At 34.6% G+C, this 27,844-nt stretch overlaps 1 protein-coding gene across 1 annotated transcript; it reads right to left on the bottom strand.

Annotated features, from left to right (window-relative positions):
* Positions 1–1,693: 1,693 nt before the first annotated feature.
* On the bottom strand, positions 1,694–26,951 carry LOC132552407 (glycerol-3-phosphate acyltransferase 1, mitochondrial-like). Its single transcript, XM_060216575.1, has 23 exons — positions 26,895–26,951; positions 22,178–22,439; positions 16,393–16,506; positions 15,838–15,908; positions 13,292–13,399; positions 12,761–12,795; positions 12,396–12,486; positions 11,677–11,773; positions 11,027–11,163; positions 10,685–10,781; positions 10,375–10,504; positions 9,883–9,965; positions 9,038–9,151; positions 8,393–8,588; positions 7,910–7,980; positions 7,243–7,388; positions 6,470–6,588; positions 5,523–5,671; positions 5,072–5,155; positions 4,126–4,236; positions 3,558–3,684; positions 2,633–2,701; positions 1,694–2,425 (listed from the first exon to the last, which is right to left on the bottom strand). The coding sequence occupies exons 2-23, from the start codon at positions 22,412–22,414 to the stop codon at positions 2,253–2,255; spliced, it is 2,559 nt and encodes an 852-aa protein (XP_060072558.1). The 5' UTR covers positions 22,415–22,439; positions 26,895–26,951; the 3' UTR covers positions 1,694–2,252.
* Positions 26,952–27,844: the final 893 nt, after the last annotated feature.

Genomic DNA, 27,844 nt, shown 5'->3' with positions numbered 1-27,844 from the left:
TACTATGTATTGCAATCAAGACTAAAAGAGTTCTTACTGGTATGATGAAAAGTTTCAAAAAGCCAACATGCTATAATCGTACAGACTGCAATACACAACATCTAATTGGTTAATAACCACAATACAATCATCACATATCTCACAATTTTCTACAGTACATATCTTTCCTTTATCACAGGCAAATGTTGGCATTTTCTGATTCTATCTCTACATAAGTAAAATGATACATCTAAGATATTTACATAAGCATATTTGTCTGGCAACAATATTAATATAATAAACCCTCCTCATCTCTATTGCTGTTTCATCATCCTGTAATAAGCATCTCCCTAAACTCTGCGTAAGAAGCAATATGTCTGAACTCCAATCTTATGGCAAGATAAAAATGATAATTAATTTACAAAGGATAAGAAAATCTAAATAAACTTAACTTGGACCATGACTAACACTTCCCTGTTACAATATTTCAAAATATTTCAGATTTGAATTCTTAAGTTATGTAAAAAAAAACAGTCATGGTTCTAGTCACATGGATTAAAATCAAAAAAAATGAAGAAAAATGGATAAGTAAAATCAAACAGAATTTGGGGCGGAATTGTAGACTTACATGGATTCTATATTATCTCCATAACACTAATTCAAGATAACTTCAAAAGTTCAAATCATCAGCTTGAAAACCAATGATGTTCTGATGTAATATCATTCTGAAAAATTTATCTGCAATATCAATGAGGTGCCTTTACTTTGAGTTCAATATCATTCAAATAGATTCAAAGAAATTACACACACCTGAAAAATTTATGATTTTAATAATGGAAGATTTTGTTGTCAAATTCCTGAAATAATTTTCATTCATTTTACTTCTGAGAATTTGAATACCTGAAGACTTGTATGCAAATCATGACTAATATTGGTGTCCAGACAAGCATTGCTAAATCTGAGAAATTTCTATCTACAGTAACATCTCTTCAAGCACTAGTAAAAATTCAAATCTGTAATATATTTTAAGAAGTTTGATATTAAGGAGTACAGAATGGCTGCACTGGGGATCAAACCCAAGGACTATGACTTACCAGTCTAGCTCTCAAATGATTAGGAAGGAACATGTCCTCAAGTTTTAGAATTTTTTCTGTCTATCCAAATGCTGCATTTTGCCTTCTTAATTTGACAAAAAACATCCAAAACAAAGGTTTAATAATGTCTGTGAGACAATGGTTAGTATTATTCCCAAGTCCGAACATGGGTATCAATATAGCAGAGGTCTTCATTTTCAAAAGCTTTTGGTGGGATTTGAACCTAGGACCTCTGACTTACGAGTATTATGCTTAACTGATTGAGCTAAAGAAAAGACTAGTTCACTCAACTGATTGAGCATAAGAAAAGACTAGTTCACTCAACTGATTGAGCTAGGGAGAAGTTCTCTGTTATCAAGTGTATATTGCAGATAGTATTTACCACGGCTCCATACACTATAAACAGTTTCCATTTCCCATAACAATTAACATGTACACCTACTCATGCAGCTAAATTCAACACTATGCATTATAATCTCAAATCTTCTGATACATAAAAAGATACAAAAGTTTTGACAATGAATAATCAGTACATGTATCATAAAACTTGTTTGAGTGTTGAAATTCAATTAGCAAAGAGGATAAAATCTATCAAATTGAAAACTGTACAAATACAATAACCCTTTTAGACACCGCTAAGCAGCGGAAGAGAATATTTTTGTTTATGTGCTTGGCAACATTGGTGAGATTAAGCTTCAGTGTCTCTGATCCTAACACAGCTAGATATAATTCTTACACATATCACAAACACTTAAATGTGTGTACATGTTTTCAGTTTTCATGCAAGAAAACATTTTCTTGCAACACATTCACACAAAAACTGGATTAAGCACAATATATTGGTGATGTCTCATCCCAAGAGCACTTTCATGCAAAACTGCAATCTTCTTCTCTCTGGTTTGGAAGTTTGTCACGAGTATTATCACATAGAAGTATTTCAAACTGTTGAATAACAGGTGTTATCTTTTCTCCAAGGATCTTCGAACAACTGATCATCTACGTGTATTCTTTTACATTTGTTCTATAAGTATCCTTAAAACTTGTTTCTCTAATTAAATAGATATATATTCTTTCCACAAAGATCCTTTGCTCTTTGACTTGATCCCTTGAAACCTCATCAGCTGCATATATTCTTTCACTCAAGGTAAAACCTGTAAACCCACACTTTGTGATGCATATTCACTCCTGTAGACTCTCCAATAAGCCAATGTAATTATTGACTTTGTCCTGAACTTCAAAGTGATCTCTGACCTCCACCATCCGAATATTGCCAGCATAGTAGCAGTCTATTACCTTAACGTCCTGGTATGCTTTCAAGGCATTCTTTATAGATTCAAAAGCAGCACTCTCAGCTGGAATCCAAAATTGAAACAATATTTATTTTCAAGGAACATATCTATTTTTGATTTCTTAAAAAATGGGGGAAAAAATCACATAAAAATTAAATTTGAAATCAGATTTGATTGCAAAGATACAGTCCAGATTCTTTCTCATACCAGAACAATGTCCATTAATTAAAAGTGCCTAAATCTGATAAAACTCCTCTATCAAAATCTTACCATAACCAGCGATTCCTTTCTCTACTCTGGTCTTTGCCCAAGCATGTACATTATGCAGGAAATCATCCTCTGTCAAAACAACATTATGATGCATAATTACAGGAATTTTAACTCTACACTGATAAAAATATCCCCTACTCATGGAGAAAAATTCCATGAAAGAAAATCCTGGAAATAATGAAAATATTTATTTCACATGCACAACAATTAAAGGATCTCGTTGTGGTCATCATGTTTCATAGAAAGAGAAATCAATATTACCTGAGAAGACACGGAATACATATATTGGACATCATCATTTTAAAATTCATCAAAATGAAATAAAAATCTTACATGCACAGCCTTAGGTACATATCATGATTGCAACCTTCTTTGATGAAAATTGGTTTAATGAGTTAAAGTACCTCGAAAATTTTCCATCTGCAAACTTTCTATCTACAGGTGAAAAGATGAACATCCTGATTATAGTTAACAACCCTGAACTCTAAACCTTTGGGCTACACTAGCTCAGCTGGTAGAGCAACAGACAATTTGACCTGTGGTAAAGTGTATGGCATGATCCTTACTTGTAGCATTTTGTGTTTCCCAGAAAAACTGATATCATGGCTCATATGATGCTTTTGCAATTGTGTCTCTTGGCAAGACACTTTACCCTTATAGCTCTGGATGGCATGTGGCGGATCTCCTACTTGTTGTTCATTTAGCTAGCAACCAGCTGCTACTACAAGGAGATCGCGGCCAATGACCCTGACTGTTCAAGGTTCAACAAAACCTTACAAATTCAACAAATCAACAAACCCCAAACTTCAGCGCATCAACTACAACAACCATAAATAGGATTTATAAATGAATAAACAGGGAAAATAATATGCAATATTGAGAGCAAACAGACAAAAAAATGATGAAGGCATAGGTTTGATTTTACCTGGCATCTCTGTTTTGAGGTTTGTGTTGATTTGGCGGGCAGTCAAGAGGTATGATTCGAGGAATGGTGCTAGTATGTGGTGAAGGAATACCATGTTCTCTACACAGTCCCGCCTCTCCATGTTAGCCTGTACGTTAAGTAAAGTCATATATTAAACACCTGACTACACAAGGGAGAGTACTGTAACAAGTTAAGAGTCCAAAGTCTGATGAAGGACTGATCAAACAGAAATATGGAAAGGAAAATGGCAACTTAAGAATTATAGAATTAATAACGAAATTGGACATCAGGAAGAATTCATTTAATTTGATACAGGCATTATATAACATAGAATCCATACATTGAATGATACTTCAGTGTGAATATGAACCAAATCTGTTCAGGAGTTAATGAGATATCCTCTACACAAGGTGATAATGGATGCACACAAAATGATTACTTTACACCCCTCATTAGGAAGTGGTGGGTATAAATATGAATAACATAGAACAGATATAATCCTGTCTCAAAGACTTACATAAACTCTGGTCATGTATCACACAAGAAAGAAATTTTACTTCATCTGTACCTTAATAAACTGCTCCTGGAATATTTCTCCATCCAACTCTTCGTCCTCCCAGCCCACTTCAGCAAACTGCTTTGACATACGAGCATTGACAAGGTCAAGGTTTGAACCTGTCTGAAATTCCACAAAGCACTGATTAATAAAATTATCAAATAAAATGAAAAAAATGATTTATATATATATATATATATATATATAATATATACAGAACAGGGAAAATGTATCCAGAGAGAGTTGGACTGCAATTTGGAATTTTGCCAGTTATGAGAGTGGTGTCACCATGAATAATGCCTGTATCAACACACTTGCACTTTTGAAGAAGTATGACCCACATCAAATCATTTCACCGTCACAGACTGTATCAAAATTCTGCATAGTTAAATCAATAAATATATTCATTTGGCAATAAGTCCATGTCTGACAATAAACCAACCCATATCTTAAATTGTATTTTCTTTATATGCAAGCAAACAATATATTTCTATATTGTTTTAAGCCTCCCTTCCTACTTTCAGTCAGGAGATCAGCCTTGATACTCCAGGGATTACAATCACTTTCGTTCTCTGCACCCCTGGAACGTGTCATGGCAAAATTAAAGGTCCCATGTGTGACACCTTGTGGACAAGACAAAAAGACTAGTACAATTCTTTGATGTACATCAAACGAATATCAGGGTCACATAACTGTGCAATGTAATGGTTTGAAGTTATGTGTTGCTCCTTGGTAATCTTCAAAACAAGCATATCAGCCTGTGACAGGTCATTCTTTTTTCTCTGGAACCCAAGAAATTACTTTGCTTGTGCCTTCAATTTTCCCATGACATGTTCCAGGGTTCAGAAAGCAAACGTGATCATATCTTCTGCAGTATCTAGTGTCAGAAGATATGTGTAGCCTCCCCAGGCTTATCCGAGGAAAAATGCAACCATGTAACATTAGAACAAAAGACTACCTGTTGGTCCCGGTATTTGAAGAGTTCACGAGAGATCAGATGATGTAGAGTTTCAAGAAGTGTTTCTTCAAGTTTGTCACACGGCTGCAGGAGCAAAATCATACCATATAAAAATTACAAGAAAATTGCTCTAGTATTTTAATCCAAGTCAGAGAGTATGCATAAGATAAATTTTATGTTCTGTCACAGATTAAAAGTTAAGTGGGCTGAAACTCAAATTCTAAAAGTTATTTTCAAGGGAAACATTGAAAGTTTGCCTTATACTCTGATTTTGACAAAGCCAAAATCAGACGAAAGGCTGAAAGTCATCATCTCTAATCTATTTCAAAATTAAAATTGTACTGAACCAGTTGAATCAGAAAATAAATTAAAAAAATAGTATCTCTCCTGCAAATAATTATGGACGTATTTTATATAAAGGATATGTATTTTACTTTTCGAGTTGACATACCGGAATACATATGAATTCATATCTGAGCAGTTTACATATCTCCGAGGCTGTGTCCAGGATATCATCGGTGGAGGCAGACATCACATCAGCAGTTTGTGATTGGCTCGGTACAAACAATCCAATATCACAGTGGTATATCACAGAACAAACTGGAAAAGATAGGTAATCTTACAGATAAATAATCACAGATGGTATATCACACAACTGGTAAAAGTGGTATATAAGCACTAAGGTGACCAATAAACATCCAATCACTACTATTAAACCTGTCTTTACACCATTTTTTTATCAATATAAAATCTGATTCCCAGAAAATGTTTTTCACTTAGAATGCCTGTCTATATTGATGGCTTTCTTGTACAATCAAACCTGGTTATCTCAAACTTGTATCACTCGAAGACCCTGTTTAATTCTGTCCCAGCCGAACTTTTCACCAAACATTCAATCTCACTTAGATTGAATACTTGGATAACTTGAAGTTTTCCAGCATTCCTAGTGACTTCGAAATAACAAAGGGCGACCATATTTAATTTTTTCTATTGAAAACTGGGGTAAAACCTCTCCTTCAAACTAGAAATAGATTGCTGTATTGGCCCCAACCTGTATTAATTTTTAGATTGAAAAATTCCTGAACTCTAAATCATTAATATAAAAAATAATAATGAATGAATGCTTCCCCGTCTATATCAATTAGTTAATTTGTCCATAAATAGTATCAACTATTCTAACATGATTCTGAAAGCCTTATCTAAGATATTATCACCAACTTGCATAAAAATTGTCCATGAAATTCAAGAATTCTAAAGACTATGATTCAGGATGGATAAAAATGTTATATGATGGATATGGCCAACAATATAACACTTAGCCCCCATCCATATCAAAGGGATAAAATGGGCTTGGTGTATAGTTTTACTTGATAATAACAGGCAATGGTGCATTCTTACCCAACACACTCTCCAGTAAATAGGCAGACACCAGTGTGTTGCTGTAGTAACTCAACTCAAACACTGTAGGTAGACTTAATGTTGGTATCACTTGGTCTTCACCTTCATTGGAGCTGGATCTGCACACAAAATAATTACATCATTTACTGATAAACCTGATTGTAAACTGTAAAATCATATATTTCAAGTGGGACTCAATTTTCTGGATTTCTGTCAAAATATCACTATTGTGTAGACATTTGATTTTGTGAATAAATATAGGTCAATGAACATCTTTAAACAGTTTAAACAGCTCATGTACTAATGGATTTGTGGGTGTCGAGTACTCACAAAATCAAAATATAATCCCCACGAAAATGAGGAGATGAAAAGTAAAAATTTTCCAAAAGTTCATATTATTTTTCTAATTCACTATTACATTGGCATAATAGTATTCATTATTAGATTAATAAAAATCATACAAAAAAAAAGGATTATTTCAGTATCACAACTAAGTTCTCCTTAAAAAGAATCTACAGTTGTTTGAAAAGCATATTTACTGTCTTGTTCACAAAAGTGAATCACTGTCAGTTGGTTGTGATGCAGAAAAGCTGGACAAACAAATTAACTATATTGTGTGACTGGATTAACAAGACACTACAGTATCTGTATGAATTCTGAAAATCTTTCTAGACAGTAGCTTATGTAGGGTTTATAGATATTAAACAGTGCATTCTTTCTTTCACAATTAGATATAAAAAATATCTCTAAATCAGAAATAGAGTCTTAATTACATTTTAATCAAACTGGATCCCAAAAGAGCGCAGGCATAATAAGTGACCTGGCTGGAACTTCCTATAAATGCCACATCACGGTTACGACTCTTCATTTCATGCATCAGCCAATCAAAGTCCTGTATCAGTTGCTTCATGGTTGTGCCCTGTAGTTACAGAATTTGTAATAAATTTGAACATGTAGAACATAAAACCCTTACCCTTCACACAAAAAAATATTAAAAGCAAGCTAGTACACCAATAAACCCTTATTTTTTCTAGAGAATCTAAATGAACATAAAAACTTACAGTAATTGCTGAATTGAAGACCCTTTAGAATATTACTTTCCTTCGCAATATGTTAGAATAGATGATTTTTGACGCAACCTGAAGTTTGTGATTTAATTTAGTAACTACTACGATGGACGTCATATTGGGTAATATCAAGATTAAATGTCACATTTCTTAGGTTTTTCACTGATCATAACATCAAATTTTGTGATAGAGAAATCTGCAAACAAATTTCAGTATACACAATATATATTAACATGAGAACTGATGCAGTTATTTCATCACAAAGATTCAAGCTGCATGGTATCACTCATTTTCAATTTTCAATACACTTAAGAAGATAAAAAAAAATTCATTCCTCAAATATAAATGTAGATTTCATTAATTTTGTACTCACCTCCCTGTGTTTTGTGAGGAGAAGAAAAGCCACCATATTGGTACACATCACTGGGGTGGCGTGGACGCAAGCTGTCAATATAAATACTCATGATTATGTTGTCTTACCTTCACTTTATTATGTACTACCTGTGATAAGGACATGCTCAATAATAAGCCGATCCCTTGTTGTCAGCTGTATTTTATTCAGAAATGCCTAATCTCATACTTGACATACCCTCACAGCATACGGAATAAATCTTGGTTTAAAATGTAGGAAATGCAGCCTGGTCAAACTTTTGATACAAGTCACAATATAAATCATCTGTACTTCCTTTCAAGAAGACGAAATTGTTATACTTATGTCGAGGATTTTTGCTTGTTATTGTCAAATTTGAGATAAGTCTGTATTGAAATATTTCTAGCAAAGCTTTAAGTGTTTGCCACCAAATCAGTTTCAAGGTTTGCTGGTTACAGAGATATCGTGTGTAGGAGAAAGACTTACTGTGTACAATATGTTCTGACAACTGTTTGATGGCATGGCGCTGATCTTCCACCATAATGTCTGTCCCAAACAGTGAGCTAACACTGCCGGCCTTGTGGATAGGAGGGGGAGACTCTGGAGGACTGTCCTGCCCAGACAAGTCACTACCACTATTAGGAGGGGAGGGCTGTGGAGGCTGGATCTTTACAAGGTATTCCTGAAACAGGAAGAAAAGAAAATGTCAGAGGGTGTATTACTCTTAAAACAAGGATACAAAATATCAACATGAAATGTACATATGACAAACTACTTCTTTAAAAGTCAACGTAATATAAATTGACATTCAATAATTTTCTCAACAGCTTTCAAAACATTCAAACATTCAGAACATTTAAAAAAAACAGTCATAGACATGAATCAGTCTGCATTGCTGTGATTCATCCTGTTGTTAACGACTTGAGAAGAAGAACTGAAGTCCTTAGGGTTTAGTGCTAATCAATAAAATTGCATTTTTGGGAAAATCTGTTGCACAACAACAGATATGGATGGACTTATAACCAGACATAAGCTTAATCCTGGATACATATGGTAAGGAAAATAGAAAAGTTTAGTCAACTTCTTCAAATTTCAATGATTATCTCTACATTAAAAATGTAACCGTGTTACCTTGAGGGAGAAAGGCTGGCAGAACTCCACTCTTACACTACCAAAGTCACTACAGAAGACCCGCCATATAGCCTTGATGGTGCCAATAAACGTCTCCTTTACCTTCGGTAGGCCCTGAAACATAAATCACTTTACTGCTTGATGGGAAAACAACCCAGGCAAAAGTCATTCATGCCACTTGCTTCTTTTGAATAAATACAACAAAGTAATGCAAAATTGTTCTAGCAGTTTTGTGTGTCATTGTATGTTAATGTTTTGAATGTTTATAATCGTTGAAAGCCAATACATTTAAAAAAGATCCCTCATTTCTAATCAACATGGCACTGAATATTCTAAAACCTTTGAGAATATCTCTACACATGATTATCAGAGAAAGAGATGAATGCTACTCAAAAACTACTTCATTGGACACTAAAGGGCAATAATTCTGTAAATCAGGGGTTTCAGGCCCTCAATTAGGTAAAGTGTACCTGCTCTTATGTATGACGCTAAATTTCATTATCCTAAATCAAATGAAAGCAAAGTTATGCTCCGGACACAAAATTTTTACAACCATAACTGGGGTCGCAGGCCCTGAATTTGGTACACTGCACATTGCCTTATAATGACCAATGACCCTACGATTCATGATCCTTGCTAAGCTGTTGGTAAAATTATGCTCTGAACACAAAGGGACAGATGGACACACAAACAACAAAGTGGTGACTACTTGCACTCTATGAAATTTTCACAGACCCTTAACACATTTGGATTGCAAAAAGTATACCTGTGTTTTGCATATTTTTACCTTTTTTTTTCGCTCTCCTATTTTTACTTACAATCTTCACACCTATTTCATCACTCACCATCTGCTCTCGATTAAAGTTTCCATCCAGAATCTTTTCATAGTTAATACTTATAGGTACAATGTAAGCATCCTCCATCACATCTGAAACAGCAAGGCATAACATACCTACTTCACCATGTTAAAAGTTTGTCTGCCTGTCAGTGTATGTGAGGCATACACTGTAGGTGAGTAGGTGTTTTTTGGGAGGTTATGGTATGTTTGAGTAAGCCTTCTTGTGATAGTGCAGAACTGAAGCAGACATTCTAGTACTACCCACACCATGTTAAGAATACTTGAAGGGGATTCTACTGAAAAGGCAATATAGGTGACCATAAGACCTTGCATGAACTTAATGCAGCATAAATTGACATATCAATCATAGGATATAGAGCAGGCTACAGTGTCTTAATTTTTACAGGCAGATCTTAATACCCAGATCAAAATTGAATAAGACATATTTTATCATAAAATCATAATTTCTTTCACAAACTTACATGATAAAGTTACATACCGTTAAGCTGTGCATCTACAACAACAGATACCAGCCCCCCTTTCGGCTGACATGCCTTTCCTGTTCGGGAGCGTCCACCTTCTATGAAGAATTCCAGTGCCTCGCCTCTCTTCAGCAACTCCTGCATGTACTGTGAAGCAATTCAATACTTCATTTAAGTTTTATAATAACTCAACAACAAGTAATAAGAATGAGTCAGAGAAATAAGTAGCTACTAACAATAAAGTATCTGCATTATTAAGTCACACTGTCTGGGTAGTTAATTTTTTACTTATCAAATGACCTAAAGGAAAAGTCCACACAAACTTACAGAGTGAAGTACTGCTCGATACACCTTGTCTTTTCTACCGATCTTCTTGTCCAGTTTACGTCTGATGAAAAAACCTCCAAGTCCTGTGATGAGGGAGCTGAAACAGGAGAAACAGATTCTTAGGCATGTGAAATAAAGATACTTCATAAACTTGTTTTTGTGTGAAACACAGAAATAGTCACTAATTTATGTGAAACACAGAAATAGTGACTCATTCATGTGAAACAAGAAATAGTGTTCTCATACACATAAAAACAAACACCTACTTTCCAAAACACCTAAATCATGTGCAGAATTAGTCTAAGAATTAATAATTAATGAGGAAATATAGGTTGTACACACCTGAATATTGGCATCCTGAGATTGTCGCCAGCAGCGATGTAGGGGGCCTTGATGCTGTAGTTCCAGAGTACAAAGGTCACCAGTATGTAGTCAAGATGACTCCTGTGCAGAGGAATGTAGATCACCGGGGTTCCTCTCTAAAAAAACAGAAATGCTGTTATGTAATATAGTTTATTAAAGGAAAATGCCATGTCCAGTAATTGAGAAACGTATATCACCAAGTGTTTCCTCTCTTCTTAACAAATGTATTGATAAACACTTGTCCACTTATAAGCCGCCCCAATGTAGGGGAATGCAGATCATCACATTTATTCTCAATGAAACAGAAACATGAATGCATTTTATTTCTGAAGCCTTGTTAAGTAATATGCCCACCCCTATACGTTGAACAGATTTAAGATGGCATATACGTAAATTTCACAAGGTCTGTAATCTAAATGAAGAGCTTGATACCAGTAAATGCCCCTTCAGAGCTTCCACTCAGTAGCCTTTTGCGCAAGATTTTTTTACTTTCAAATTTAACTGAACATTTTTCACTTAATCTCACTTTCAAGAATATTTTATATGAATGATGATTTTTCTATTTTCAATATTTAAGAGAAGAAATTTAGGTAAGATATTTTGGCAGCAAATTAAAAGGTGTTAAGTACCGCGACAGCTTTCTGCACCATCTCGAGCTGTCCTTTGTGGATCTGGACACCATGTAGGAAGTAAGAGAGGAACTTCAGCAGGAACCAGCCAGCCAACCTGTAGGTTAGAAAAGTATTTTCTTATACAGTAATTGGTAAGTGTGTGACATTGTGTTTCGTTATTGGCAAGAACATATTTCAAAAGTTGAAAAATGGGGCAAAGCCACAATTTGCCAGGTTGCGGGATGAGTGCAATGTTATATATCATTCTCAAAACAACATTTCAGCCAATGAGAGGCTATCACACTCAAAACAACATCTCAACCAATGAGAGGCAAAGGCTGCCATCTTGGATTTCCCATGCCAGACTGTTGAAAATGTCTAAGTTCCAAAGCTCGGAAAATCAATAAAAAAGGTCCGGAATAAATCCTAAATTAATAGGTGCACATCTTCAACATATATATAAACATCCTACAAAATTTCAAGCTTCTACATCAAAAACTCTAGGAGGAGTTGATACTACAAAACTGGTACCCCTTTTACCCACCCACCTGCCCGCCCGCCCGACATTCACCATACTGTAACCTGGATTTGCACTATGTGCAACCCGGCCAAAAATCTTAAAAAATTACTCCAGATCACAGATTCTATATATTTTATTGATATACTTTCCAGTTTTTTTTTTAATTTTTGTTAAATGATGAATTAACAGTACAAGGATATGAGTGTGGCTAACCTACCGTAGAAGTCTATTGGAGATTTTTGCCTGCATTCCACTAAGCAGGTCCTTGGCCACAACATCTCCTGACTGTACCTTTCCCACAACATCATCTGCTAATAATGAACTATACATATATCCAACTTCAACATCAATGTTACTATTTATAGAAAGTTTTGGTGTCATATAACTATAAAAAATTTGGTGTCATTTGACCCTATAAGTATAATAAATCAAAGTTGTGCAGTAAAAATTCTTCCTTAACCTTTAGCTCCAGTAAATCAGAATTGGATGGAGAGATTTTGAAATTAAATATTTTAAAATCTAAAACATGAATTATAAAAGCATGAAAGTATCAGATCAGCTTTGAATATCGTAGATACACACCCTCTTCAGAATGCTGAAGCACAGCTTCTTTAACCCTGAAAGACAAAAACCACACTGTTACCACTTTTTTAATTCTGATTGGCCACCCTTACATACACATTGCAGAAATGACATCCACCATACGATAAAAATGTAAATGTAAAACAATAATAAGTAGTGTTAGTGAGAGGACTTTGGGCTAGCTTGCTCCATATCAAAATATTGTAACCAGGAAGGACTTGGCTTAAAGCAGCAGATATTTCAATGCTGGTCTACTATTGTGAACACAGTCTTTATATATCCTTAGGTTTTCAGGGACTTTCGGCTACCAAGACCAAATGAAGAGTGCTTTCTATATGGTTAAATATCCTTAAATAAATCATTTATTCTTATTTCTACTGAAAAAAGCAATAGTTATGAATTGGCTTATTTCCAAGACATGGGCTTACTGCCAATTAAACATGGTAAATTATGATTTCTAAGAACTATTTTAGTGTCCCTTTTGTAGGAAATAAATGAGTACAAATTTTACCCTAAGGAATGGTTAAATACCTGTTACAGGTAAGGACAGACAGTGATACATCAGGATACTTGTGTATGGTCTTTCTCCTCAGACTGTACACTAGCTGGTCAAATGAAGTCTCCAGGAAGCCACCAGACCTACAGTACCATAATAAATCATTTAAGATCTTATCAACTGTCAAGTCATTCTCAGTGATGCTTTATCACTATATACTGTGTCTGTAATATGTCCTCTTCTTGTCCAATACATGTCTGAATTGTCTATATGTACCACTTGTTGATAATGACATCCTATTTATAGCAGCCACCTATGTCATATTGCTAATGTGAACACCTTTCTATAATGTCTACCACACCATAATGACCATCTCTCTATAGTGACTACCTCTCTTTAATGACCATCTGCATAGTAATCATCTCTATATAATGTCTACCTGTCTATAGTAAAAAAAAACTCTTTAATGACAATCCATCTTATATGACCATTTCTTCATAGTATATACATCTCTATAGTGGCCACCATTTTACAGTGTCTACCACTCTATAGTGACCATCTCTCTATAGTGACCACCATTTTACAGTGTCTACCACTCTATAACGACTGTCTCTCTATAGTGACCACCATTTTACAGTGTCTACCACTTTATAATGACCATCTCTCTATAGTGACCACCATCTTACAGTGTCTACCACTCTATAACGACTGTCTCTCTATAGTGACCACCATTTTACAGTGTCTACCACTTTATAATGACCATCTCTCTATAGTGACCACCATTTTACAGTGTCTACCACTCTATAACGACTGTCTCTCTATAGTGACCACCATTCTAAATTGTCCTCCACCCTATAATGACACTCTCTCTAGAGTCACTACCTCTCTTTAATGACCTTCTCTCCATAGTGACCATCTCTGTATAGTTTCCATCTCTATTTAGTGTCTATAGCTATCTCTTTATAGTAATCATATTTCTATAATGATCACTTTGCTTTTTTTAGTGACCTTCTCTATAAAGTGTCTACCTCTCTATAATGACCATCTCTATATACTGTTTACCTCTCTATAGTTACCATATACATACTGTCTACCTCTCTATAGTGACCATCTCTATAATGATCACTTTGATTAAATAACCATTTCTCTTTTAGTTACCTTCTCTATAAAGTGTCTATCTCTCTATAGTGACTATCTCTATAATGATCACTTTGCTTAAATAACCATTTCTCTTTTAGTGACCTTCTCTATAAAGTGTCTACCTCTCTATAGTGACCATCTCTATAATGATCATTTTGCTTAAATAACCATTTCTCTTTTAGTCACCATCTCTATATAGTGTCTACCTCTCTATAGTGACCATCTCTATACAGTGTCAACCTTCTCTAGTAATCATCTCTCTTTATTGACCTCTCTCTATTGTGAACCACTCTATAATGGCCATCTTTCTACAGTGTCTACCCCTCTTTTAATGGCTATCTCTCTTTTATGACCATCTCCCTTTACTGACCACCTCACTACAAAGACTACCCCCTACATAACACATGCATATGATCGTATCTAATTTTCATTATATTTAGCAGTCAAATAATTGCAGAATATGGGCCAAGCATATCATCCTCTCAAAAAAGTAATTCAATGTTTGTTAAGTAACAGCAAGACTTCAATGTAAAACATCACCTGTTTACTATAAGCTATACCATTTAATAAATTACATGTGTAAAAGACCAAGTTAAATCATTGTTTTTATTTCAACTTCATATCACCAATCTGGACAGCAATTTTTTTTGATGGAGAGAAAAAAAGCTGCAAAAATTGTCACCCTTTTCACTTAAACTTGAGATGTGAAATCAGAAATCCCTCTGATTTTTGCACTTGTGTTCATTGTAAAGAATTTTTTTTAACGATGGGTCAAATTTTCATGCTTATACAAAAAGCTTCATGTGAAAGGAATGTTTTTTTAAATGGAAGTTATGAAATAGACAATTGTATTATTCATCAATTTCTATTTTAAAAGTGTCTTTTTAGTGGTTTTATTCCATCATCCAAAAGAGTAAAAAACAGAACCATTGATAATTTTTACAATGTTGTATGGATACTACTGTACAGTCATTAATTTCTCTGAGGGATTTATATTGGTATAGCTTCAGTACTTGTAATGTATGAATTCAATGTCTATGAACTTTAGTAACTAGAATTATTGAACTATATCATCCACGAAATCAAGTGACAACAAAATACTATTTTTTGGGGAAAAAAACCATGATAATTAAGCCCCAAGAATATATTATTAAATATCAAATTCATCGACTATTTTATGAGAATTTAGAGCTATAAGTTTTAAAAGACAGTATGTTAGTATGTTCAGTTTCATATTATACCTATATTAACTTTGATTTAAAATATACTAAAAAAGATAATATATCAATGATACAGTATATATATTGATCAACTCAGATAACCATGACAATTTTCTTCTTGCCTTCGAAGGTAAAATATATCAGCATTAACTATTCTAACACTGGAGAAATTTCATAACCCTCTGACACTTTCAAGTGACATACGTTTCCCATCATAGTACCTTAGTTCTGTCTTTACATTGAGAATGTCCCTGATACCCTGGCTGGCCGTGGTACTCGATATCAGATCAATCTATGAAAACAAACAAAAATTTCAAATGTGAAAATGTTTGTATGCAACTATTTAACATAACCTTGTAAAAGACAAAAAAAGTGACCCTCCAGGCAAAATTCCCAACTTCAACCAAAAGAGAGAAGGGAGCAAAGAAAAGCTAAAATCTGGTTGTTGTTTAAGACTTTCCACCAAAGCTGTAACCATTACCATGTTTTACAACACAGGCTCCATGACCCGAACTGATTTTTAGTGACTTAGTAGACCCCATTCATAGATTGAATATGGTTAGGTTTTGGGGAAAGAGCAAAAAAAATTGTTTTGATTTTAATCATCAACACCTTTTTAAACTTGATTTATACATATAGTCATGGCAGATTACAGTATGAAAATCAAGGTGCTCTTTCAAAAAATACTGAATTTTATCAAAAAATATCAAAATGAGATATCTTAAAAAAAACTGATAATATTTTTAATGTTTATTTACTACTACTTAAACACAAACCTTGCTATCTGGGAGACAAGCACAGCACTGACCCATGAAAGGGCGGACAACTCTGAGTGAATCTGCTGTCACAATTGGTGTGCTCTTAAATTGGGCTATCACTCTGGAGGCAATCTGTAGATCAAAGAATTCAAAATCATAAAGTACTACCCAAGAAAATTACCTATAATTCTTTAGAGAAGGGTAGGCTAATAACACTTGACACAAAAGTCAGTGGCAGACTAACTACAGGACATTTGGCTCAAAATTAGTGGCAAGCTTACTTCAGGATATTTGACACAATCAGTGGTGACCTTACTACACAATATATGACACAAAGTTAGGAATGGGCTTATTACAAAGCATCTCACTTCATTATGGGTAGTTTATTACAGAATATATGACTCAAAAGTTTGGGACAGGTTGATTACAGGGCATTTGTCTCAAAGTCTTGGACAGGTTGATAACGGGACATTTGTCTCAAAATTGGGATCAGGTTGATTACAGGACATTTGTCTCAATGTCTGGGACAGGTTGATTACGGGCCATTTGTCTCAAAATTGGGGTCAGGTTGATCACAGGAAACTTGTCTCAAAGTCAGGGTCAGGTTGATTACAGGACATTTGTCTCAAAGTTCGGGTCAGGTTGATTACGGGGCATTTGTCTCAAAGTTGGGGTCAGGTTGATTACAGGACACTTGTCTCAAAGTCAGGGTCAGGTTGATTACAGGAAACTTGTCTTAAAGTCTGGGTCAGGTTGATCACAGGAAACTTGTCTCAAAGTCAGGGTCAGGTTGATTACAAGACACTTGTTTTAAAGTCGGGGTCAGGTTGATTACAGGAAATTTGTCTCAAAGTCAGGGTCAGGTTGATTACAAGACACTTGTTTTAAAGTCAGGGTCAGGTGGATTACAGCACATTTGTCTCAAAGTCAGGGTCAGGTTGATTACAGGACACTTGTCTCAAAGTTGGGATCAGGTTGATTACAGGACACTTGTCTCAAAGTCTGGGTCAGGTTGATCACAGGAAACTTGTCTCAAAGTCAGGGTCAGGTTGATTACAGGACACTTGTCTCAAAGTCAGGGTCAGGTGGATTACAGCACATTTGTCTCAAAGTCAGGGTCAGGTTGATTACAAGACATTTGTCTCAAAGTTGGGATCAGGTTGATTACAGGACACTTGTCTCAAAGTCAGGGTCAGGTTGATTACAGGACACTTGTCTCAAAGTCAGGGTCAGGTTGATTACAGGACACTTGTCTCAAAGTCTGGGTCAGGTTGATCACAGGAAACTTGTCTCAAAGTCAGGGTCAGGTTGATTACAAGACACTTGTTTTAAAGTCAGGGTCAGGTGGATTACAGCACATTTGTCTCAAAGTCAGGGTCAGGTTGATTACAAGACATTTGTCTCAAAGTTGGGATCAGGTTGATTACAGGACACTTGTCTCAAAGTCAGGGTCAGGTTGATTACAGGACACTTGTCTCAAAGTCAGGGTCAGGTTGATTACAGGAAACTTGTCTTAAAGTCAGGGTCAGGTTGATCACAGGAAATTTGTCTCAAAGTCAGGGTCAGGTTGATTACAAGACACTTGTTTTAAAGTCAGGGTCAGGTTGATTACAGGAAATTTGTCTCAAAGTCAGGGTCAGGTTGATTACAAGACACTTGTTTTAAAGTCAGGGTCAGGTGGATTACAGCACATTTGTCTCAAAGTCAGGGTCAGGTTGATTACAGGACATTTGTCTCAAAGTCAGGGTCAGGTTGATTACAGGACATTTGTCTCAAAGTCACGGACAAGTTGATTACATGAAACTTGTCTCAAAGTCATGGACAGGTTGATTACAGGGCACTTGTCTCAAAGCTAGGGGTCGTCTAATTATAGGAACATGAAACAGTATGGATGGGTTTATTTTCAAGCAAAGGCAATAAAAGCTGGAGGAAATTTGAAACACATTTTAGATATCTAAGAAAGCAATAATGGTAGCATCCAGGGTAATGTTTCTCAAATATTCAAAACACCAATAACATTATCAATTATCGTGCTTCATAGAGCAAATTGAATTTGATGACTTTGCCACCTGAGGCAGAGACAATAATCAATATATTGATATTTGTGTAACATTCAAATGATTTAACTATTTCTAGATGTAAAAGAGCATAACGTAATTAGCAACTTGGAAATTTCATCATAAATTAGAGGGGATCAAAATATATTTGAATTAAGACATTTCCTTACAATTCAAAGAGCCAAAACTCACACTCATGGGGCTACTAAATGCCCTGTGCATGTTAACAGTCTGTAAAAACTATCAAATAACATTCATATGTTTAAAAGAGATACAGTATTTTTTAACTGTACAGCTGTTACAAATAATGATGAAAGAGAAATATTCATTTCTGACAAGTTCTTCTTTAATAAAAAGGTCACTAATGAGGTTATTATTTTCATCAAGTTTTCAATAGTTTGTGACCTAGTAATGTCAAATAATGGACAAAGAGAATTATTTGTTAGACTCTCAGCAAGACTTAAGACTACATGTCTCCATCTCAATTTCTCCTGAAAGGGTGTTTAAATGGACTATTTTAACAAAGTTCTGATAAATGAAACTGGCCATAGGTCTTATATATCTTAAGGGCACTCTACTCGACAATACATGATCAATTCTACAGAGACTGTGCCTAGCAGACATGTCAATACAGACAATATTGTATAAAAAATCAACCATCTTTTCCAGCCAATCTTAACAGTAATTTCACCAAACATTACATCAATATTGATTCTAGAGGTACACAATGTTTCCATTGCAACAAGAGGCCTAGGGGCCTCTAGAATCATCCGAGTTCTATAAAAGCTGTTGAATTTGTTGTAAAAACAGTTAATTCAGAATGACCTGAACTCCATTGTACATGTAATGCAAATGTAGCTAACATTAGAGTATCATCCAAAGCTAATAATTGTAACCAAGTTTGATTTATTCCTGATGGAAATGTTACAATTATGTCCAACCCTGTCATTTTCTTATATCAATTTGTCAAATTCAGTCAATCCTCAGGGGCAATGCCAGACACTTGAGACATGGGAAGCACAATATGTCAAACATCTGAAGAGATCCTGCCATTATGAACTCTTGAAATCTACCATGTCTTTATCTTGATAAGCTTTTATTTTAATTATGTAAAATTGACCCATTTTGACACCACCCATCTGAGACCTCTGGGTAACATTCAGTACCATAAGTTCATATCATACTAGTAATTGAATTTGAATTCTTTCAAATGGTAAGCAAACAAATTATGCTCAAAAATAGAATGTTCTGATTTGAAATATAGCACAAGAAGGTAATTTGCAGTCTTCCCCTTCTTTTGAGGAGAAAATGTGAAACTCTGAGGTATAAAATTCATAATTCTAGTGCTAAGTCTAAGATCTTTCGCATTCATGAAAGGTATTGGATTCTATCTTAGCTGGGTTGTGAGAGGAATTTTTAAATTCAAGTCAATTTGATCTCTTTTTGCTCATCCATTAAACTTCCATTCCATACAAATAATTCTAAATGAAGTAAAATTATTTCCAATGAAAGTTGAACAAGCTGCGCTCTAAATTATCACTTTTCTACATAAACATACTACTGAAAACTTCACCCCCACCCTAAGGACAAACATGGAGCTCTGAGGTCATGAAAGGAACAATTTTGATAAAGCACCTTTAAGAACCCTTCCATCGATAAAAAGCATTTGTTTCCTGCAAATTTAGGTCTGGAATGAAATTGTTGAAACTCATGCCATCTGACAGTGTTTAGCACTGCCCTTCCAAATTTCTTAGGTGAAAGGACAATATGATTGTCTACTTTGGTGCATCTTTGACCACTGAAGGTTCCAGCAAACATTCATTGAAATTGGTATAGGAGAATTACAGACACAGAATCTTTACAAGGAAAAAAATCAAAATTTCAAGGACACTCATTGATGTAGTGTATGATGTATTCAAAGAAAGGAAGTGATATATCAATATGGAATGGCATATAATCATGAGTAATTGGTCACGGTGATTATATACATATTATATAAAGGTTCAAGATAAACAGTCATGACAAGATCTTGATATAATCATTATAGTCGGTGAGTGTAATTAGAGAGGTAATAACTGATCATGTGCAGTCAAGTGTGACTGAAATCTGCACCTTTTACAGTGTAGTGCATGACTATAAGCCACTGAAGTTTTGCATATTTTGTGGTGTTCATGGAGATTTCAACATCAATGATCAGTTATCATAACTAGCTAACAACTCATCAATTACTTGTTTGTTTATCCAAATTAAATGCTGTTTTTTTTTCATTCTTTTAAATTCTTTTACACAAAAGTGACCAATAACATTTTATCAGTTCATACTGTACATTATAAGGTCTCAAATACAAAGTGTATGTTTTAAACTGATGAGTCCTACTGATACTAGAATTGAAGGCAGACATGGTCAGTTTTCTAGCCTTAGCTAGAGGGGATTTCTCTTTAGTCTAGTGGCAGAGTATCTGGCTAGAGACAAAATTTTCACTATAGCCTCACCACAATCATCAGTATTAGTGGAGGTGAAAACCAGAAAAAAGAATAATTCAAGCTAGAGGTCTAATTCACACCCTAGCAACTAGGAGCTGTGTTTTTCATGACTCCATCCAATTATATCTGTATGTATTACTTATTGCATCAAAATCCTAGAAGAAATATAAACAAGTTCATTTCTGAGTAAAAATATAAACAAAATACACCTTTATTTTCCAGATACAATCAACAAATAATTGCACAATAGTTTTCATTTCAACAGAAAACCAGTTGATCAATCCTTGATTGTAAAATTATCACAAGAATGTATAAAGTATACACAATTTTCAAGATAGATATAACATAATGTTAGAAAAAATCAAAAAGGCCTATTAGCTGTCTAAGCTTTTAAACATGCTTTTCATGATATACTGTAAATTCATAATTAGGGCTTTAAGCATTGATAAAACATGAACACATAATCAGATCAGTCACTTATATAAAATTGATTACTAACCTTTATAAGCACAGTTTCATGACATAATCTAAAGACTTCTTTGTTCACATCTATGTAGTTTGCAGACTGCATTTTATTTCTTTACACAACATCCATGATCATTTTCTTGTCCATGCTTATGAACTAAGTTTAAGCTTACCAATAGAAATTATCATGAAAAGCTAACTCTACATTAGTCTGTTTTCTTTCGTATTTAAGTTTTCACAAACTCTTCAATTAATTTATTTTTTATCATATATATAATTTTCCATCAAAAATGAAAAGTATTTCAAATGTCTATTTGATAAAACTCAATCTTGGAAGTCAATGGTGGTAAGGCCTACAGAAAATGATACTAAAATACAAACTTTCGTTTTTAGAATTATGTTGGAAATCAGTTACCCTTTCAAATATATATGATCATCTATGCAATACTAATATCCTCCATAGAATAACTGAATTTTAATATCTTTTTAGTTATGTCTTAGAATTAAAACCTTATCACAATATAACTAATGTATAAGAAACTTAGAAAGTATGGACGAAGGGAGATAAATTGAACAGTGTAGATAATATAATTTTTCTTCCAAACAGAAAAGAAGCACAATAATATCTACATGAAATAGTTCCATATTATCATTTTAAACATGATGTCTTGTAATATTTTTACATTTTTTCTTTTTCAAAATTTTGTAAAATTTGGTCCAAGCCATAAATAACCTAGCAAGCTAAGAGCTGATCTGGGTTATGGCTGTAAGATGATGCACAGTATCTTAAAAACTTACAGAATCTGTAGGAGTTGGTGCCGCTCTCCTCCTCTCTCGAACTTTTCTGTGACGTACTGGTCGTACACTATCACCAAACTTTTCTCTCCAGCGTTGTCTTCCCTCACTCAAAATTCGGTTTGTCAGCTGTCCAGTTACCTCTCTTGGTTTAGGATTTGGTGTAGTTGGGGTGCGCTGTTCCCATTTCTTGTATACTAAATCCAAATCTGGTGTGACGGAGGTATTTGTTTTTAACATGGTGACATCCAAAGCCAACCTGAACCTGAGAATAAAAATTTTGGATACAATCAGATATGACATGATTAAGTCATTAAACAAGAGGTCCTAGGGCCTGTATCACTCACCTGGGTTTTTTTTTTTTTTTTTCATTCAATCAAAAGAATAAGGAACTTATATAAAGATTTCTTTCTTGGGCCCCTTCCTTCTGTCCCCAGAGAGTCAGGAAAAACCTTCAACGAAGAATGCTTCAGATCAGCTAATTCCCTGTTACCAAAAATTGCTTCAGACCAAAATTTGCCCCAAATCCAATGATTCCTAAAGGAGGAGTAGAAGTTGCTCTATTTTCTAAATTTGGCCCTGCCACTGCTGCCCAAGAGGGACCAATACTCACTGTTTATACAAAATTTACTCCCCTTCATCAAAAAATGCTTCAGCCAAAACTTGGATAATCTCCAATTATTCCTACAGGAGAAGTTAGATTTTAAAATGCCCCCTTTTGAGCCCCACTCCTTAGACCCTTTAGTGCAAAGACTTACAATTTTTACACAAACTATACTCTTCTTCCCCAAAAATGCTTTTGACCTAATTTACTCAAAATCCTCTCATTTATTTATGACCATTAGTGATTTTTAGGAGAAAAGTTGACTGACGGACGATGGACAATGGATGCTGCGGTATATAGCATAATCTCACTGGTCCTTCAGACAAAGATAGATATTTCTCATTGCTTGTTCTATATTCAGTTTCCTGTTGGCAAAGATCTAAGCCACTGATATCTAAATATGACACACCGTCACATCCTATCCATATACAAAGACTATATGACCCATGGGTTGGGATAGAATACTTTGAGCTCCAGGCTAAATATGTCCGATATATTGAAATCAGATATAAGGTACTTATATGTGCAAGGTATATGTATAGCAACAGGTGCAAAACTTTAAGACAGATAATAAGGAAAAACAGTCAATTTTGTATCATCATCAGTCAGTTTATGTTTCATTTTTTTTCTCTAAGTGAATCATCATGTTTTAATCGAACTCATAACAGGAAGCAATATTGGTTGCTAATACCTCACCTTACAACTCAAGGCAAATATACATACTTGTATCCTACCAGTAGTGCAGTACCTACATAATTATAGCTAATACAAATGTGGATGTTGATTCTGTAGTCTTACAATTCTCATTTTTTTTGTCATTTTTCTTAAGTACTATTTTAACTTCATCTTTTCCTGATAAATAAGACAATTGTCTAAGCAATATGATGATATTTTCTCTTAACGAGCCCCACTCCTCTGACCCTATGATGTAGATCATAATTTTTTTCTCGTCATTGTGGATTTAATAAGTACATTTTGTTGATATAACCATCAATTTAAACTCAAATTAAAAAAAACTAGGGCAAAAATATGAACATAAAAAAGATTTACATCCAGACTTCTGAAAAAGTACAAGGGAAAGACCAGGTGTTCTGAAAGGGTAAATGTATTCCAATTCACCAACAACACTTGCCATGTAAATCCAAGTAATTATCAAATTTTCAAATGAGAATGAGGTATACATCAACAGAACCAACAACATTGAACACATCCTGGCCAGGCCCGTGAGATGAATACCAAATCAACTCAATATATGTAAACACCATAGGTTGAGATACAGAAATTTTGTTATCAAGAAACAGAATATTTACAATAGGGAAACAAATGAAAATCATTGGGCTTATCATACAGCTTGGTGGAAAGAGTTCAGGTTGGTTTGTAGTAGGGAAAAAACAGATAAGCACCTGATGTAGAAAAGTCTGTTGTGTTCTCGATTTCCAATTCTGGTGGGAATAAAATGTAGAAGGAGCATTCCTGGTGTGAACTCACACTTTTCCTGTGGGACTTAAACAGATTTTGGGACTTAAACAGATTTTAAGAAACCCACTACATCTCTTAGTATTTGCACTCATCAAAATTTTGAAATTGTTGTTCTGAACTCACTTGAAAAAAAATCCTACAAAAATTGCTGTTTCTGCATTGTTTTTAATGACTAGCAAAATTTCACTGGGTCAGTCTGCTGAAAACAAAATTTTAAACTAAATATGAGTTCCATCATTAAAATTCTAAAATAACCCTTCCATAATCTGAAACAATTTTTCTCTCAATGTGAAGTTTTAAGATGTACATTTTCCCTGGTAAAGATACAATTCTACAATGCACCAGTCTATCGATACACATTGCATAATTCAGTGTTAAAATCCATGACATGTAAATTTTGTATGAGTTTCCATAAAAAGACCACAATTGACAGCTGAAGTACGTTACCACAAAAGATCCAACATCCATGAGCTAGGTTTCCCTTGATGATGAGTCTTTATTTGAAGCTAAATGTGATTTTACCATTAAATGCCAGTACAGAACAGTATATTGATGAATGGAATAGGTATGATTTATGAATTCATTTTTTATATAAAAAAAACTAAAACAACATAGCTTCTATAATTTAAACAGAGCTCAAGTTATAGGCAGTGAAATTTCAATTTCACACTTGTAGCCATTACTTAGGGGTGTCAAGTGAAGAGCTCCATCAGCTCCTCTATTGGAAACCATTAGTTTGATGTTCCTGAACACTACCTGTATTTGTTTAGGTATCACCTATTGCTTGTCCAGACTTATGAAAATTAAGTCATCACTTACTCAAACTGTGGTTCTATATATACTTCTTTCTTCTTGGTCACCTTCAGTGTGATATATCATATGACCTCAGAGCTAGGGCCAATCTGTCCAGAGCCACAAAATTAAGTATTCATATGACACAAGAAGACCTTGAGTATCAAAATGTTAGAATTGGTTATGTTGATATCTGATGTAAATGTTTCTGATGGATTAACAAGATGTCAACTCCTAGGTTATTTAATGCTTTTATTCTGTGTTCAAGTGTATACTTTCACTAGTGACTTGAATTTTGATATTTTTCAATATAGGCAAATCCCACAAAAAATGTGACTTAATTTCAGATCACAAAAAGGTGAAATTTCTTTTGTTTTTCACCAATATTCATCTGTTGCATTAGAGAAAGATTTCAGAGACATGTACAATTAACCAATAATTAAAATGAAGAAAAAAATCAGGAATTCCACAATCAATTCACGGCTGGGAAACCTTTGATTTTAAAAAAAAAATGGTTGCATTTTAGAAGTTGATTATTGATGAACATAATCAATAACTCATATTGATTTTCACACTACTTTCCAAAGAAAAACTGATCATATTTATACTAGGATAATTTGTTTAGTTAACACAAGCAACTTATTATGATGTCATTGATAATTTGATAGATACTGGATGTGTGAGAAGACACAGTTTTATGATAAGTCTACACCAATCTAATACTGGCAAGCTTTATATTCTATTTTGATACAGATTCCGTGCTACTATATCAACATTACGAAACATGATCTGCTGTATTGATTTCTGAAGAGGAGACAGAAATATCAATGTACTGCAGATAGTTTCCATATCAATCTATACCATGGGCAATGATAATTATCAATTTCAGTAATCAGACTGGGCAGCAACTGGGAAATCTGATAACTCATTATCGTAGCATATCTTGCTTTTGATAAATTTGATATCATATATTGTTTTCATAATATTGATTTGATCAAAGTCAAAATTGTCAGTTTATGAAACAAGGATAGACATATACTGATCATATTTTGCTTTCTGGCAAGCATTGTTAAAATTTTTGTATGCCTATATCAATTCATGCAGGTCCGTCCATATTCATTTATGAAATGTTGCATTCAAAATTATTCTGAGGTCACAAACTGATTTGCCAGCATATAAGAACAGTGATCTCTTTTGAGATTCCTCCTTAGCACTCGTTTATGTCGAACATTAAACAATGTCCCTCGTCGTCAAGTGTCTGATATAAATGAACCCCAAGGAGGAATCCAAAAGGGGATTATTAAGAACAGGCAAATTCCCCTCCCCGACCCAACCCAGGATCCTCCCCACCTCCAATGGATTATTATCTCAGAGACCAAGGGTTGATTCCTCACAGGAGGCTCTGCAGAAACGTGTTTATTCATTTTTATAATGCCCATATGCTCATTAACAAAAGTGCTAAAAATAACCCACGTAGTTACCTTGTTTTGCTTTAGTTGTTTTTACTGCGCTTTGAAATTTAGCATCGCGGCGTTATAAAATGGTATATTCTCTATTAACTTATAATATTTGATTTTTGAAAAACAACATTCATGTCTACAAGTACCTGTAGTGCAATGACAACCAACATCAAACAGTCACACGGTTCATTTGCTATGCGATCGTCTGTTTCTTTTATTGATACGAGGATTTAACTCAAGAAGTTCAACAGTGTGAATCTTCGACTGATCAGAGAAAACAGAAACAACAAGAACAAGAAAACTGCAAATAATTGGTTCGAAATAGTAATGATCGAGAGATGCTGAATGTCGGCAACAATGACCTCTGTCGGTCATGCAAACTTACCTTCTGTCAATCCACTGAATATAGCACTATTTCGACATGGCGCAATATATCGTATTTATAATGGTGGACTTGTTATCCGTCCAAATATTATCGCCATATTGTGACCAATGTCCAGTATGCATGAAGAAGCGGTTCTCACCGGACATGTGCGCATTGAATTTGTCAACAAGCCCATGACAGAAGAAAGGGAGAAAATGATTGGTTTACTTGCATTCATTCACCAATCGAAACCGACGTTACAACGATTCCGCATAATGAGGTCTGTTCGGAGAACTTCGCTTTCCATCAAAGATTATTGTGAATTGGCCGAAGTGTTCCGACTGAATGAGGTCGTAGCCTTGATGTCGTAAAGCCATGTGATGCAACACTTGACATGTATACCCTAAAGATATCGGTAGCCCGACTTATCGCCGTTAAACGAAATCAATCATATTCATAGTACGATATGCACCTATCATAGTATCAATAATATCGATTCTTCGTCGTAGTTTAAATTGCCATTCATAAACCAGCATGTTACTGTTCAGTACAGACGTAAACCAAAACACGTAACCGTCAAACTGTCTATGCGCAGTACCAGGGACATCCCTGGCAGTACTGAACCACAATTTATTCAAAATATCACAACTTGTCCATAACAATTAATGCATGTGGCGAGAAGCGGGCACTTACATAATTGGTAAAAGGAAGGAGTAATGAAAAATACACTGCCCTCGGTGGGGTTCGACTAGCGATCCTTCGGTCTTAAGCCGGACACCATTCCGTTCGCCAAAAAGAAAAATTTCCACTTGCCATGGCTAGTAAGGCGATCTGTACTCTCAACCTCTACATTTACAAGTCTCTGTAATAAGCTTTGGCTTGTTTTCACATCCTATATTTTATATACATATATGTGTAATGTTGCTGAAAATATCATAAAATATAATCAAATTTCAAAGTTAACTGTATCC

This window comes from Ylistrum balloti, unplaced genomic scaffold (assembly GCF_031769215.1).
Source record: "Ylistrum balloti isolate Yb309-2 unplaced genomic scaffold, AGI_CSIRO_Ybal_v1 Utg370246, whole genome shotgun sequence".
NCBI classification, from domain to species: domain Eukaryota; kingdom Metazoa; phylum Mollusca; class Bivalvia; order Pectinida; family Pectinidae; genus Ylistrum; species Ylistrum balloti.
Note: the sequence above shows the minus strand (reverse complement) of the source record. Positions and strands in the feature narration are given on the sequence as shown.

Coding starts and splice junctions, on each gene's coding strand:
- LOC132552407 (XM_060216575.1), bottom strand. CDS start 22,414: ATGTTAAAAACAAATACCTCCGTCACACCAGATTTGGATTTAGTATAC. Junction 6,589..7,242: donor GGATCCAGTTTGATTAAAAT/GTAATTAAGACT, acceptor TTTTGTGTGCAG/ATCCAGCTCCAATGAAGGTG. Junction 5,672..6,469: donor TTTACTGGAGAGTGTGTTGG/GTAAGAATGCAC, acceptor TATCTTTTCCAG/TTTGTTCTGTGATATACCAC.